This window comes from Poecilia formosa, unplaced genomic scaffold (genome assembly GCF_000485575.1).
Source record: "Poecilia formosa unplaced genomic scaffold, Poecilia_formosa-5.1.2 Scaffold623, whole genome shotgun sequence".
NCBI lineage: Eukaryota > Metazoa > Chordata > Actinopteri > Cyprinodontiformes > Poeciliidae > Poecilia > Poecilia formosa.
This window is the reverse complement of record NW_006800562.1, coordinates 67,262-84,443: the sequence shown is the minus strand read 5'-3', so window position 1 is coordinate 84,443 and position 17,182 is coordinate 67,262. Positions and strand designations below refer to the sequence as shown.

Genomic DNA, 17,182 nt, shown 5'->3' with positions numbered 1-17,182 from the left:
TATATATTATTATTATTTTCCTAAAAACATTAAACAATCAACACTTAGCCTGGTAGGAGGGCTAGTAAAGAATGGTGGGCCACCAGGCTTATAATACACTGGGGGAAACTATGAAGTAAGAAATCTATTCACATTTTTGACATTTTATTTCTGGGACTCCAAAACTGGCAATATGGTTGAGAAGAAACAAAATAAATATCAAATAGATGACATTTATGTTTTATTTCAGACTGGTAATTGCTCTAATTTGTGTGCAATTTGAGTTTTTTAAATTGACAAAGAATATTGATGACTTTTTAAGCAAGTGGGATATCGATGTTTTGTGTTGGATGAAGCATCTTTATTTTTTTCCATTTTGATTTTATTTTATTGACGCTTGTTTTTGGTTGTCTGACACTGACAGACAACCAAATAAAGGTGTGTGTGAGAGTGAAATAAAGGCAATTTTAAACTCAACTCTATCTTTGTCTCTCTCTGTCTTTCTCACTGTCTCTGATTTTTGTCTCCGTCTCTGTATATACAGAAAGTACATTCGATTCCAAATGCAAGTAATTTACATGGAAGATGTCTGTATATGTTGTATTTTGTGAATTGGCGTTATGTAAATAAAAGGTTGGACTGTTTTTTAATTGATCCAACTCTACCATATATGTGATCTAACCTAAAATTGCAAATATTTTAAGAACCTTCTCTTTTTATTTTAGGTACCTTCCCATGAAGGACATCGTGTGTATGGAGTGTTTGTCTCGAAAGCTTCGAGAAGCTGTAAGTTTGTACCTGAGAGTAATCAAAATAGTGGATCTTTGTGCTGGTTGCTGGTGGGAGTACATGCCTTCAGGTAAGAGCCCTTTTGACAAAACATTCAATTTCATTCATAACAAATAATTTAAACCATTTAAAATTTTCCAACTTTGTAGATTTTCTTTATTACCCATGTCAAGCCACAAAGTGGTGACAAAAATAACTCAAAGAATAACCTGAATTATTATTTTCAATTGAAAATAGTGAAAATATTTTCTATTATATACTCAAGTTATTGAAAGTATTCAATAACTTGCTATGTAATAACTGCTGTTACATACCAGTTATTTGGTATGTAAAAACAAATAACTTTTGTCACAGGATTAAACTCAATGCATCAAATTTAAACCCATTATTTTCTGAAGTTCTTTAACTCATTTGCATGGGTTATATTTCAACTGAATGCATTTTGCTGTGAGTTAACAATTTATTGTGCTCAAAATAAGGAGTGAACTATCCCCACTCCAGCTAAGTATCTTATAACTCTACAAATATTTTAAGACATTTCTACACTTCAGAAGCAAGTGTTTCAGGACCAGTTTCTTCATAATCGTGTGCCTTTAAATAATGACTGTGGATGATGTTGTATATTTTTTTTGTACATTTTGTGTTGGGTGGTAATGGTGCCCGAGTGTGTGGGCATTGTTTTAGCAAAGACACAAACTATGATGTCTTTGCTGAAATTGTAGTAGATGTTTTTTCTTAAAAAAAGAAAATGTGTTTGTCTCGCGAATGTGTCAATAATGCGTTGTGGAATATTATTATTTTGGATATTGATTCTATCATGCTGATAGGGTTGGTGTTGTAAAGGTCTAGGTGGGATGGGTGGGTCGGAACAAGCTATTTGAATTCCCTTTATGTTCCAAGGGATACATTGTTTTGCCTCAAGCAAACTGCCTGTTTGTACACTTATTCCAATGATTAAAAGAATAAATCAATGTAAAAAGATTTTTCATTCTACAGGATTTTATGTGTGAGTCACCAGTCTTTGTGGTATAAATTTAATCTGAAACACAGTCGGTTCATGTTTGTATAATCTAGAGCCAAAATCAAAAATTGTGATTTGTTGCTCTGTCCTATTCCAAGAAATCTAAAGGTTCACTGGAACATGTTGTAGTGCTTTATTGAGCCCTCTTACCTTTCATAAACAATTCATTAGTTGATTATGTTTTAATTCTTAGGTTTTACAGATAGAAGCTTCTTGATTCTGTTGAAGAAGATGCCTGACTTGGAACAGCTTTATGGTCTCCACCCTCGGTACCTGGAAAGGAGACGTGTCAGAGGTTATGAAGCTTTCAGTATTCCTGGAGTACTGGAGGCACTACAAGCATGTCCTAATCTGCTGGTAAGTGTGAGCAATGTATCTTCATAAACATTCACCTTGGTGATTTATTTTTATGGGTTTGTTGCTTGACCTTGTGACATTAAAATGGAAAAGAGTGCTTGTCACTGCTCTGGCAATTCTTGCAATTACAAAAAGTTATTGCAGCAATTTCATTGTTGGGCCTACAGAGCTACAGCCAGAATTAAAATTAACAGCGATCTCACTAAACTATTTACTTTGAGAAGCAGTACAAGACCAGCATTTCGCTTCACTCCAGCAGGGGAAATCCCACAAGCCTCAAGAGTAGTTCAGCGGCACCAAACGCTAGTTCAGCTCAGAGATAACACTCGGATGAGAATTTCTTGTAAGTAAAGCTGAGGTAATTCTTTTTTTCAGCTTCCTCACTGACAAACACTTGCAGAAAGAGCTGGATGGGACAAAAAAGAACAAAAGTGTTCTGCTTTCACTGGGAAATTACCTCGGCAGCTTAAGCAGGAATTTGATTTAACTAAAGCATACAAAGTGCAATAGTGAGTGAGGGCTTTGATTCGTGTGACCAATGTAATCACTCCATGATAGACAGTGACCAACAGATATAATGAGCTGGCAGAGGCTTTCATTTACACAATATCGCCATAGTCTAGAATGCTCATAAAAGTGGCAGAAACAAGATGCCACTTGGCTTTTTTTTTTTTTTGAGAAATAACTCTCAATTAAAAAAACAAACAAAAAAAAACCTAATTTTAACTTAAGTTTTTTGTAAGAAAATTTTTATTGTGGGGCTTAAAAGTTACATTTTCATCTATGTTGATGCAAAGATATTTATACAATGTTATAAAATCAATGGACATTCATGGAACCCCCTAAAAGATACTAGAAACTGCAAGGAAATTGAAATGTTGAAGGCTGAAGGTGTTGCCCTATACTCAGCCAATTTACTCAGCAGGGTGGAAAAGTATGGAAGGCAACCAGATGATTCAACTTTTTCATATCTTTTTATGGATTTCATAACATCACTCTTCAATTTTTCGGTTGCATTATTGTTATAAAGCAACCAATAATTCATAATTCTCTTAATAATTCAGCCACTCTAACTTTTTTGAAAATTCTGCTCCTCTCTAAACAGCTCAACTCTCATTGATGTGGGACTTGCAGTTTTCTGGGAAATCAATGCCGGTGTCACCAAATTGGGAATAGGATGCTATATATTGTGAGAGAGGAAAAATCAGCAACACAGCTTTGATCTGACCTGTTTTTGTAACGTCATTTCTAGGGCTGTTGTAAACTAATATTTTAGTAATTGAGTAATTTATCGATTATTCTTGCGCTTAATTGAGTAATCGGATAAAAAATTAAATTAAATAAAACATTGGTATAACTAACATAATAGCAAAATTGCTATCGGATATCAACATCAGTCCAATTTTTCCACATTTGAGCTTCTCTAACAGTTACTTTTCTGTAGTTTAGAAAATTAACTTGTAACAATAACAGCTCACTTTCTAAGTTAACCTGAAGAAAAGTTATATAAGAATCTGAAATTATATTCAATTTAATAATAAAAAGGCAGGCTCACAAATACACTTATAAAAACGTCTAAACTCCAGTTTTTGTTTGTCGTCTATGTATTCATCTTCAGTCAGTTTAATAGGTGAACTCTCACCTTGCCCAGATATTTATAGCTTTTGTGTTCATGTTTTTGACGGGATTCGACACCTTCGTTCATCACACACAGAAACGCATCTACCAGCTACGTGCCGCCATGACACGCATCACCCCCCATTAGTGGCCATGGGGATGATATGAAATTTATTTTGCGGTTCGTCCGTAAACCTACACTTGTGTTAATCAGATAATGCGCAGCTGCCCGCTGTCTTCAGTCTATCCACTCACCTGTATAAATACATCTTGAGCGCTCGTCCCCACCGTTCGCTCTGAACTGGCCACCAAGCAGCAGCTCCGGGAGGAGAAGAGCTGCTGTACGCCAAGCGTCGCGCCAGTCATTTTAAGGATGCTTATTGGTCCCCCAAAAAACGACAAAGACTCAGACATTATCATCAATCAATAAAATCCTCTCAGGCCGAACTTGAAAACTGGACGTTATGCTGCCAACACTTAGCTTTCATCAACAACTCAGGTGGAAGTGAGAGCGCTATGCAACGAAGCCTTGAGGCAGATAAATTTTCCTTGAGGAATTTTAATAATCGAGGTACTCGAATCACTTGAGGAATCGTTTCAGCCCTAGACATTTCCTAAATGATGCCACACAGACCCATATGGCTGATATGAGTTTCTCTTGAGACCTTCCTGGGGCTCCTGATACAGTTATTTTGATACCTGTTCAAGTTTTTCCATAAAATTTTATCTGTTCCAGTACACTAAATCAGCATTTTACTGAAAGAGCTCAAATTATAAACTTCTAAAATTATACATATTTTTACATACTCACAGCTCCTATATAAAATGTGATACACACATGAAACAAGCATGATTATTCACTGATCCTTTCTGATTCTTACGGTGCAAGTATATCAATGGCCCTTTATATTTTCCAAGTTTAGAGGGCATAGTTTGCAACCTAGTGAAGAATTTTTAGTGTCTGTCCATTTTATCAATGTTTTTGACACAGTTTTATGCCTTCAATATAATATTTTGAAAAATTTTGAATAGGACAGGAACATTCCCTAATTCGTTTAGAAAAAAAATATAGATTAATGATATCCAAAGCCTTTACGGTTCCTGAGATATCAACAGGCATTCAGCGTTATCGGTGGCTGCTATAAAGTTCTTTATTGAACTGGTGGACTGGTGTCTTCCCCTCCTGCAGCTCTCCAACACATGCCAGTATATGTAAAGCCCTTGTGAGGACACTGCCTCTTTAACATGCTATCTTTTAAGGTAAAAGTTAATCTAATCAATGCTACTATCTTCAAAGAGCTATTTGAAACTCTCCTTATGACTAATGGAAGTGAAACACTGCTTAAATAACATTGGTACCAGATTTAAAAAAGAAAAAACAGCAGCCATTTTGTGACTCGCCTCTACCAGGAGAACAGTGATTTCTTTTAATACTGTTGTTTCATAGACTTCATTATGTAGGGCTTTGTAAGCCTGATAGATGGACATGGAGCAGGCAGATGAGGTTTTTACAGTGACATGCTGTTATTGCAGGTCAGCATGTTAGTTGTTGCTGTCATGAGTATTTTAGCTAGCTTTAACTTTTTAGCTATTTTTTAGCTTTTACTTTGATTTTTCCACATTATATAGAATATGTTAGGTCAACATGCTAGTGCTAGCCTAGATGATATCAATAGTATTTTTGTTAGCTTTAGCTATTTAGCTCATTTTACGCTATAAATTGCTGTAACTGTACAGCAATTTATTCTTTGAAAGCAGTGTTCTGCACCAATGTCAAATAATCTGAGTGGGACTTTTGGATTGACTGAGAGTTTTATCTCCTCTTTAATAGGTTTTCTTTATGTGTTTAGGTTTCTTCTGCTGCTTCTGCCCATTTTGTACATTTCTGCAAATCTTCTGCAGTTAAATTCAATTTTCACCCAAAAATTTAGTTAACAGCTGATTTTATTTTATTTTATTTTATTTTTTTACATTTGTTTTGAAATGCATTTTTCTGTCAAAATCCAAATTTTGTAGTTTTATTTAAATTCCAGAAATATATTTTATTTTATGGGAGGGATTCTCAAATCCAGGCTTTGAAGACAACATGGAGAACTTGATTGCATACTGAGCAGGTAATTTAGCCATTTAATTCAGGTGTGTTGGACCAAGGACAAGGGCCTCAAGGCCTGGATTTGAGGATTCCTGTTATTCCTGTTCCTACTGTTGGAACAGTAGTATTAGGTGCTACTCCCTAATTTACCCACTGTGGGACAATAAAGCATATTTCTGTTCTATTCTATTAATTCATTGTTGCCTTATGTGTTTATTTATTTATTTATTTAGTCACAATGACACAATAAAGTGTTTTGGTAATTGTCCTCCTTTCTGTTTTTAACCTGTCTAAAGCACTTCGTGTTACACCCAACTGTATGACAAGTGCTATAAATAAACATTGATTATTATTTTGTTTTAGGGCCTTGAGACTTCTCATCTAGAGCTAGTGGAAGCTATTTGGAACTACATGCCTCAGGTTCACATTCTGGGAAAGTTTCGCAACCGAAATGGGGCTTTTCCAATTCCTGCTGAAAATAAACTTACCATCCCTGTAACTGCAAAACTCCAGACATTACACCTTGTGGGTGAGTGGGGTACAATACCCAAAAGAGACATGACATGTCTTTTATATGAATTATATACATTAGTGGTGCAGTTGGTAGCTCTGTTACCTTGCAGCATGCATGAGTTGCCTCCTAGTACTCCTCCCACAGTCCAGGACAGGGGTTGGCAACCCAAAATGTTGGAAGAGCCATAATGGGCCAAAAACAATCAAAAAACAAATCTGTCTGGAGCCGCAAAAAATTAAAAGCCTTGTATAAGGCTTATAATGAAAGCAAAACTGTGTTTATATTAGCCCATCATCAAAATGACTAAGTGTATACATAATTAGCTTTCATGATTAAATGTCTATTTTCCCTGCAGTGCGTCCTGGAAGGAATGACGCACCACGTGACTACTCTGTTGTACGATGTACATTTTTATTATGAAGATCGACAGGAAAAAGGTCTTTTTTTTTTCTTTTTGGAACTCTGAAAATCTGCTCCCAAATGCAGTTTACATAACGACCGCTCTTTGTAAATAATCACCAAAGTGTGTGATCGAAAAAACAACAAAACAGAACGTGCATAACGTGTCCCTTATCTGGGCAACAAACGGAGTGCAATAAAACGCAACCTGCAGTTATAAAAATAAAGCAGTAGCCTTTTTAAAAGATAAAGTATATAAAATTAAACTTTAAGTTTGATTTCTGTGCAAATGCCAAGCAAGTCAGTGCAATGGTATAACATATCCTCTTCTCTTTTGACACGCAACCATCCCCAGACCTGAGCAACAAAACACAATGATATCGCTAAGTGTCATTCTAAATATATACTGACAAAAATCACTAATGAGTTTATAAAAACAACCACTTTGTTACTAAATATATGTGCCTAAGACAGGATTGTGTTGTTACGCGTTTGTGACTTAAACACATTAAACTCGTGTTTTTAAACACGTGTTTAATGTGACTTCTGTTTACGGACATTACTGGACAGCTTCTCAACATCGAGCATGTAAGATGCAACTTTAATCTTGATGCGGCAGCTAATGTACCGCCTTCCCTGGAAATGTCTTTCCATATTTTTCGGACTGTAAACTGCTACTTTTCCCCACACTTTGAACCATGCGGCTTATAGTCTGGTGCGGCTTATATATGTACGTTTTCAGTTTATTTATTTTTTTTATTTGTAGGTGCGGCTTATAGTAAGGTGCGCTCTATAGTCTGGAAAGTATGGTACTCTTTTTGTTATTTGACAACTTCTCTCTGCAGAGCAAGCGTTCAGGTAATCCTTCTGCATTGGCAACGAATGCAAATGATTCGGTCCAAGAATTGTAGAAAATCTCCTCAGCTATTTTTCTCTTCTCCCCTTTGCTATCCATGGCCCACCACACACCCGTTGGTTTGTTTACAAACAGCCCCCTGCCTCGCACCCCGCCCTGCTGAAAGAAATGCGTCACAGGCTTTTTCGCAAATTTTTGTTACTCTACACATTTTTATAGCATTGGAAAGCGTTAAGAATGATTGTGTCATGTTTGTCCTCCCACTGAAACCATATTAAAACAAAAAATATATTTCCCACTCCATCTTTTTCCATTTTCAAACATTTTTGAAAAAGCTCTAGAGAGCCACTAGGGCGGCGCTAAAGAGCCGCGGGTTGCTGACCCCTGGTGCAGGACATGACTGACAGGGTCTCGCTAATGTTGATGATGTTTTTTTTTGTCTGTCTCTGAAATGAATACGCAATTCTATTTTTTCACAAGACATTTTCAGCTCCCATTTTAAAGTGCTACAGCTGCATTTAATTCAAATGACTTTTGCAGGTGTGAATGTCCCAGAGATTCCATGTGTGTCTATGCTACGACACCTTTACCTGAAGTGGGTCCGTCTCACCAAGCCACAACCATTTAAGGACTTTTTGTGTGTGAACCTGAGATCTTTTGTGATGAGGAATTGTGCAGGGCCAACCAATTCCTTGAAATATGTTCCACTGGTTACGGGCTTAGCATCAGCCCGGAACTTGGAGCAACTGGAGCTGGTGAGGGTTCCTTTCCTGGGAGGCCTTATCCAACATGTGGTGGAGGATAGCTGGAGGTCAGGTAAGACATTATAATAGTCAAATGATTGTCTATTGTACAGACAGGCATTCAATTCCCATTCAGTTAAGTACATTCTAAATTGATCCATGTTGAAGGGACAGTATTTGGTGCCGTTTCTGTGAGTGAACTCACACTGAAAGTCTTAAAAGTGCAGCATGTGACTAAAGCAACAGAAAGAGAGACCTTATATATGCATTTACATTTGCTATGTCCTAACATAAGGCAGATAATCTCTGAAAAAAATTGATCAATCTCCTCTGCCTCCTCCCTGCGTTTTGCAGAATTACTCAGCTCAGTCAGAAACAGCCAATCAGAACCAGCATTAATCATCTGACAAAATGACACTTTGATACAATGAAAAGTAATCTGCATGCAACTTCTATAACGTGTAAATTTATTCTTCCCTCAAAATAACTCTATATGCAACCATTAATGTGTAAACCACCGACAGCAAAAGTGAGTACACCCCTAAGAGACTACTCCCCTAAATGTCCGAATTGAGCACTGCTTGTCATTTTTCCTCCAAAATGTCATGAGACTAGTTAGTGTTACTAGGTCTAAGGTGTTCATAGGGAGCAGGTGTGTTAAATTTTGTAGTACAGCTCTCACACACTCTCATACTGGTCACTGGAAGGTCCAACATGGAACCTCATGGCAAAGAACTCTCTGAGGATCTTAAAAGATGAATTGTTGCGCTACATGAAGATGGCCAAGGCCACAAGAGGGTTGCTAACACCCTAAAACTGACCTGCACCTTTCTAAAAGAGTAGGGTAAACTCAGAACAGACGTTGCATTGGTCATCCAAAGAAGCTCAGTGTCACATCAAAATGCTGTCTTTGAAAGACAGGTTCTGTCAGATTGCTGCAGAGATTGAAGAGGTGGAAGGCCAGCCTATCATTGCTCAGACAATTCGCAGCACACTACATCAGATTGGACTACCTGGCTGTCACCCCAGAAGGAAGCCTCTTCTGACGTCTGTACACAAGAAAGCCCACAAACGGTTTGCTGAAGACATGTCAACAAAAGACATGGATTACTGGAACCAGGTCATGTGGTCTGATGAGACCAAGATCACTCTGTATATATATATATATATATATATATATATATATATATATATATATATATGTATATATATATATATATATATTTTTTTTTATTATTATTTTGTGAAGAATCAACAAGGGGGGCACAATCGTGAGGTGTAAGGAAGTTTATTGAATATTATAAACTTTTAATAAATAAAAAACTGCAAAGTGGGGCATGCAATATTCGGCCCCCTTGTGTTAATACTTTGTAGCGCCACCGTTTGCTGCGATTACAGCTCCAAGTCGCTTGGGGTATGCATCAGTTTTGTAGGAGTAGTGGGAGAATGGGGATAGTTGGCTGAGGCCTTGCAGCCCGATAGATGCCGCCTTGCAGAGGAAATAGGAAAAATAAGAAAAACATCAGATAAGGAGAGGGAAAAAAACAGCCTGTCTCACACTCTGCTCTTTGCAGGGCAGAGTTTGAGATGAAGAAAAACAACCTCGGCACATAAGCTCATATAAACACATATAGACAAAACAAGCCGGGTATGAGGAGGAGGTGTGACGTGCAAATGGGTCTCATGTGAGTTATGTGTGTGTGTCAGACCATGAACCCTAACTTAAGCACGCGATTGTCTGTGATTGTGAGGATGATGTCGGAGTTCACCACCAGCTTATCAGTTCAGGGCCACAGATGTCCTCAGGGAGGGGGGGCAGCAGAACAGAGCCTTCTTTAGACATAACGACCAGGGGAGGATAGCTGGCCAGCCAAGCCCAGCCCGGGGAGCCAGATTCCAATAGCAGAAATTTGTTTAGGTCAGGCTGACATCAGTTTACTGCCTGCCTTGAAAGTCTCGCTGGTGCTTCTCATTGGCAAATCCAAACAGCCAAATTTAGGGTCTCCCACCTGATCCGAGCGAACAACGTTCTCCAAGGTCACACCATATCCATTCTGAGTCCGAGATCTGCTGCCCGGCCACGGTCCTGTTCCAGGATCGCACCCAGTCTGCTGCTCAGGTCCTGTATCATCTCAGTCTGAGTGTTTATCTCTCTGTCCCTGCTGAAGAAAAGCAGGCCCAAACCATGATGCTGCCACCACCATGTTTGACAGTATGGATGGTGTGTTAGGGTGATGAGCTGTGTTGCTTTTATGCCAAACATATCATTTTGCATTGTGGCCAAAAAGTTTGATTTTGGTTTCATCTGAGCAGAACTCCTTCTTCCACTTGTTTGCTGTGTCTCCCAGGTGGCTTGTGGCAAACTTTAAACAAAACTTTTTATGGATATCTTTGAGAAATGGCTTTCTTCTTGCCACTTTTCCATAAAGGCCAGATTTGTGTACGACTGATTGTTGTCCTATGGACAGACTCTCCCACCTCAGCTGTAGATCTCTGCAGTTCATCCAGAGTGATCCTGGGCCTCTTGGCTGCGTCTCTGATCAGTCTTCTCCTTGTTCGAGGTGAAAGTTTAGAGGGACGGCCGGGTCTTGGTAGATCTGGTCTGATACTCCTCCCATTTCAATATGATTGCTTGCTCAGTGCTCCTTGAGATGTTTAAAGCTTGGGAAATCTTTTTGTATCCAAATCCGACTTTAAACTTCTCCACAACAGTATCTTGGACCACTATCTTGATGCTCTCTGCGCTTTAAACACAACTCTGAGACCATCACAGAGCGGGTGCATTTATAGGGGACTTGATTAAAACACAGGTGGATTCTACTTATCATCAGTCATTTAGGACCACACTGGATCATTCAGAGATCCAAACTGAACTTCTGGAGTGAGTTTGCTGCACTGAAAGTAAAGGGGCCCAATAATATTGCACACCCCACTTTGCAGTTTTTTTATTTGTTAAAAAAGTTAAAAATAAAATATCCAATAAACTTTGTTCCACCTCACGATTGTGTCCCACTTGTTGATTCTTCACAAAATAATAACAATTTTAGATCTTTATGTTTAAAGCCTGAAAAGCAGCAAAAGGTTGAAAAGTTCAAGGGGGCCGAATACTTTCACAAGGCACTGTGATGTAATATAATTTTGACATTGCAGCAATTCCTCATACAGTGCATAGATGTATCAAGATTGAAAAGAAAAACTTTTAACAGGAAGAGCAGAACCTGGCTCAGTGTGACCAGCCATTGCTTCAGATTTAAGAAGACAAATAATGGAGAAAAAAACCTCATTTCTCAAGTCTGTAAGATAAAAGAACGTATAACGTTTGTCCCAGCAAAAGCTATCTTCTCGGAGAGCCAAAGGGCTAATCACTGAAAGACGGGGTTATCATCAATAAAAGGAAAACGTATATCATTTGTAGCAGTAGCTGAAACGACGTTCCCTTCTGGAAGATGCCACAGCTAAGAAGAATACCAGACCAGATTTAGTTTCTTTAGAGAGAAAAACAGACACAGAACATAAAGTTAAAAGCTGAATTAACCTCAAATAATAAAATTAGAGAGCAACAAAGTGAAGAAAAGTAGTCATTATGTCTGCTGGCATCCAATACTTATAGCAGCATAATGCAGAGATAGCTTATGACTGTAGGGGATCTATCTGGCCATAGTTTAAAATAAATACAGAAATAATAACCATGTGACTAAATTTACAAAATATAGTTATTAAAAGACTGTGTAACTGTTGTCAGTAATTAAATTATACTGTGAGACATGAATGTGTACATCTCTTTTAATTGGCTTCTTTATTAAATTACCTATGGAATAACTACCTGATTTATTCATTATGTTTTATGATTTTCAGTTTTATTTATTAGTCACTTATTTTTTTATGTATTTATGTGTATCTTTTAATATTTTTGTTTTTTAAACTTCCTTGGTATTTTCTACACAATTTATTCATCAAGTATAAAATGGTCACGTTGTCTTTAAGTCGTTTTTGTGTTTTCTTAGGAGGATTTAGAAACCTTCACACCATTGTGTTTGGAGCTTGCAAGAATGCCTTGGAAGTGGACTTGGGCTACCTCATTATCACTGCTGCCCGCAGGTGCTCAGCCGTTTATGCTAATACTTTTTATATATTCATTCAGCTAATCATTATGGAGTTTAATTCTGGGAGAGAATATCTGTTGACCTGTTATGTTTTTGTTTAGATCGACAGTCTCTCATACTCTGGCAAACTGCGCATGTTCTGTGAGCTGCTCAGAATTTGTGTGCTCTCTTGAGGATTGAAATTTAATTCTCAAGAGTACCGATTTCCTGCATTTCTCCTGACAAATTCCGTCATTTCCCACAAATGTCTTGGGGACAGTCAGATATTTCATGTGCAGCAACACAAATGTAAACAATCACACACTGCAGTAGGAGCAACACAAGGACTTAGCTTATGGCTCAGAATGAGTTATATTCTTTTATCTATTTTTAAAATGCCTTTTGATTAAAGAGGTTAAATAAACAAATGAGGCTGTTTAAATAGGCAAATTCAAACTTCACATGTTTGATCAACTTTTGGTTAGAGGTCAATTGCTCTGTTCTGAATTCAGTTTAAGTGAGCTGGTGTTTCATTCTTATTAAGCACATAAGGTTCACATACCTTCTCTATGCTATTTATTCTGGTGCTTCTCTTTTATATCCGTTTTTCTTTCTAATTTTAATTGTGTGTGTCTTTAAATACTAGAGTAACATGGCACATAAAATAGTCCTTCACACCACAATTGCTGCTCGAACCTCATAATAGTCCTCAACATTAACATTTTAGATTGTTGATTTACTGAGAATATTATTTTAACATTTTAATAAGTTGATGTTTAATTCTATCCCATTTGTATTTTACAGGCTTCATGAACTGCGAATCCAGCCTTCACTTACTAAAGATGGAGTTTTCTCAGCTCTCAAAATGGCCGAACTTGAGTTCCCCCAGTTTGAGACGCTCCATTTGGGATATGTGGATGATTTTCTTCTACAATGTTTGTACTCCTCATAAAGCTTAGAAAATAATGTGGTTGAGTCAGCATGCCTAACATAAATTTTGTTTTGTGGTGGCTATTATAAGCATGCTGCATTCAACCTGTTTTTGTTTCATTGTTTACTCTGACTGATTAGTTATTTGAGGAGTCAATAAATACTCCTGGTGATATTGCTGTTAACACTTACATGGATCATATCTCCATGTAAGATATGATCCATATCTTACATGGATATGTAAGATATCCATGTATCAATATCCAGGTATCAATATCAATATCCTGGTGATATTGCTGTTAACACTTACATGGATCATATCTCCTCCCACTCTGATTGGCTTGTAGACGTCTAAACATACTTCTACATAGTTTTTATCCAGTAAAAAGGCCTGTGTCTGTTAGCGTAAATGCACTCTAATGTTCACATTTTTCAAATTCAAATATACTTTATTAATCCCAAAGTGAAATTAAATGTTATTGTAACTCAATGAGTGGAAACTAAAGTTCTTTAATGCGCTATTAAAAACATAGATGACAAGGTTTTTATATACACACACCGTTTTATTTTCGGTTCTGGGGCACTAGCAAACAAGACTTTTCTCTAGATTTGTGCTAAGTAGGGATTTAGTTGGCTAGTCTGTTTTTTTTCTCACCTTTTAATGAGTTAATATCATTAAGTTTTGAAGTCTCATTTTCAAGAGCAACCTATTTTGATGGCAACTGTATAATTAATGTATGTGCCATAAAATAAAAATGTATTTATAAATATCTTCTATATAATAAACTTGATGAAAACAGGTAAATGTTCTGCTGTTTTGCTAATGCAGGTAAGATGAGTCACTTGGAGCTGGTGAAATATGGCCTAGCTGATGTTATTGAGAACCCTGGCATCATCACGGATATCGGTATCAAGGTGGTAAATGAGGTGTTCACTAATATTAAATATCTGCTTATCTACAACTGTCCTCACCTTCATAACCCTCATCAGTGGATCACAGGTAAACCTCTTCTTTTTTATGCTGACATATTAAAGTCTTCTGTTTAGTCTCTATGTGGAACTGCAGATGTGTCTTCTGCTACCGTCATCCTCAGATCACTCCAGATGGAGCCGTCTTGTTGACCTGACCTTAGTTCGTTGTCATGCTATCAAATTGGAATCTTTCTGCCACTTTGTAGAGTTACTTCCCAGTTTGGAGTTCATCTGCTTGGACCAAATGTTCAGAGAGCCACCTAAGGTATTTTAGACACTCTCCCTCACATCATCCATTTCTTTAAGCATTGGGGTTTTCTAGTTATGTAAAAAAGAAAAGTAAGCAAATTACTCAAATTTTTAGGGTGAGGAATGCCTGTATTAGAGACACCAAAGTTTTCGTTTATGTTATCAATATATCAGATAGTAAAGTCAACTGCTGGTGTTTTTTCCTGTTGCTTCCATGCTGTCAATTTCATGTTACTATACACTAGTGGTTCTCAATACATGGTGTCCTGATGCTAGGTTTTTTCAGACCAACTACGAGTATTTCAATTGAGGTACTTGCTGATATCAATACCAGGGTTTACCGGAGAAAATGTACTAAATCTGATGGTTGGGGAGCCGTGGTAGTCCAGGGCTTCCCCCAGTGTATTATAAGCCTGGCAGCCCGTCATACTTCACTAGCCCCCAGCCAGGCTAAGCATTGCTTGTTTTTGTTTTTAGGAAAAATATAATAATAATAATAACAATAATAAAAAAACAACACTAAAATTGTTTTAAAAATCGCTTAATTTTCTTAAAAGCCAGGTTACCAGTGTCTGTTACGCTAAGTATTTCTTGGTGGAGCAGATTTATTCCTAAAAGAGAGGTTTATAGTTGGTGCATTTAAAGCTACAAGAGCTGAAGTTTACCTCAGTGCTGGTCACACGCCTCCTTTCACTCAAACTAGTCACATGAGTCTAAAACCCATTGCGTTAGCTCTGGTTGCGCAGCTCTATTTTTTTCCTGATTATATGATGCATCAAACCAAATGCTTTGTTCACTCGTCCCATAAAACTCGAGCAACCAAAACAGTTTCTGTGAGGCTTATTGAAAACTCACACACAAAATGGAAAGATACTAAAGCCACATTAGCACCAGTAAATTAAATCTCCTGTTTGTTGCGCATCTCTGTTTTTAAATTTACTTCAGATTTTTAACAAAACAATGAGCACTATATATAGACATTCAAGTCATACTTGAGAGTGCTTGGGAGAATAAACACAAACTAATAAATGACAAAACAAGAATCAAAAATAAAACATGGCACACAAACAAAAACCCAGCAATTATTTTCATAAGTACATGGATAAAAAGTAGATNTTGCTTCCATGCTGTCAATTTCATGTTACTATACACTAGTGGTTCTCAATACATGGTGTCCTGATGCTAGGTTTTTTCAGACCAACTACGAGTATTTCAATTGAGGTACTTGCTGATATCAATACCAGGGTTTACCGGAGAAAATGTACTAAATCTGATGGTTGGGGAGCCGTGGTAGTCCAGGGCTTCCCCCAGTGTATTATAAGCCTGGCAGCCCGTCATACTTCACTAGCCCCCAGCCAGGCTAAGCATTGCTTGTTTTTGTTTTTAGGAAAAATATAATAATAATAATAACAATAATAAAAAAACAACACTAAAATTGTTTTAAAAATCGCTTAATTTTCTTAAAAGCCAGGTTACCAGTGTCTGTTACGCTAAGCATTTCTTGGTGGAGCAGATTTATTCCTAAAAGAGAGGTTTATAGTTGATGCATTTAAAGCTAGAAGAGCTGAAGTTTACCTCAGTGCTGGTCACACGCCTCCTTTCACTCAAACTAGTCACATGAGTCTAAAACCCATTGCGTTAGCTCTGGTTGCGCAGCTCTATTTTTTTCCTGATTATATGATGCATCAAACCAAATGCTTTGTTCACTCGTCCCATAAAACTCGAGCAACCAAAACAGTTTCTGTGAGGCTTATTGAAAACTCACACACAAAATGGAAAGATACTAAAGCCACATTAGCACCAGTAAATTAAATCTCCTGTTTGTTGCGCATCTCTGTTTTTAAATTTACTTCAGATTTTTAACAAAACAATGAGCACTATATATAGACATTCAAGTCATACTTGAGAGTGCTTGGGAGAATAAACACAAACTAATAAATGACAAAACAAGAATCAAAAATAAAACATGGCACACAAACAAAAACCCAGCAATTATTTTCATAAGTACATGGATAAAAAGTAGATGACTAAAAAGGTAACCTAGGGTAGGTTACCTTCTGTAACCTACCCTAGGGTAGGTTACAGAAGGTAAATAAAATATAAATTAGACAGAAAACACCTAAAATGGGTTACCTAAAGGGCTTAATGTATTCCGTGCTACTAAAATTCTTATAAGACTTAGATAAAGGGTGTATATCGTTACAACAGGGAAGTGAGGGGAGCACCACTCGTGGGGTCACATCAAGCGTCAAAGACGAACCATTGGTCCAAAAACGGCGACCAGATTCTTAAAGATGTGATTTCAGAACCGTTGAGAGTTTGCCTAATTTTGTCCAGTTTCATGAACAAAAGGGCATTTTTTTATCCAGTGAGAATGTGAGGGTGGGAGAGGATTCTTCCAATGCATCAGAATAATACATCTAGCCAGTAGCGTGAGGAAGGCCACAAGGTCAGCATCATGGAGTGACAGTAATTAGTTTTTGGAGAGAACCCCAAATAAAGCAGTCAATGGAGAGAGCTGTAGTGTGGTCCAGGTGATTACAGAAAGGGAGTCAGAAACAGATTTCAAAAATTGGAATAGA

The 17,182-nt window shown here is 37.4% G+C and overlaps 1 protein-coding gene across 4 annotated transcripts in view; it reads left to right on the top strand.

Moving 5' to 3' along the window:
* Positions 1–17,182, top strand: part of fbxo38 (F-box protein 38) — a 76,248-nt gene that overhangs the window by 21,986 nt on the left and 37,080 nt on the right. For all 4 annotated transcript variants that reach the window (XM_016665808.1, XM_007541668.2, XM_007541666.2 and 1 more), the window contains exons 3-10: positions 705–838; positions 1,983–2,146; positions 6,219–6,384; positions 8,165–8,440; positions 12,372–12,465; positions 13,254–13,384; positions 14,209–14,379; positions 14,474–14,616. In XM_016665808.1, the coding sequence (XP_016521294.1) occupies positions 705–838; positions 1,983–2,146; positions 6,219–6,384; positions 8,165–8,440; positions 12,372–12,465; positions 13,254–13,384; positions 14,209–14,379; positions 14,474–14,616 (1,279 nt within the window). The remainder of the gene's footprint in view (positions 1–704; positions 839–1,982; positions 2,147–6,218; positions 6,385–8,164; positions 8,441–12,371; positions 12,466–13,253; positions 13,385–14,208; positions 14,380–14,473; positions 14,617–17,182) is intronic.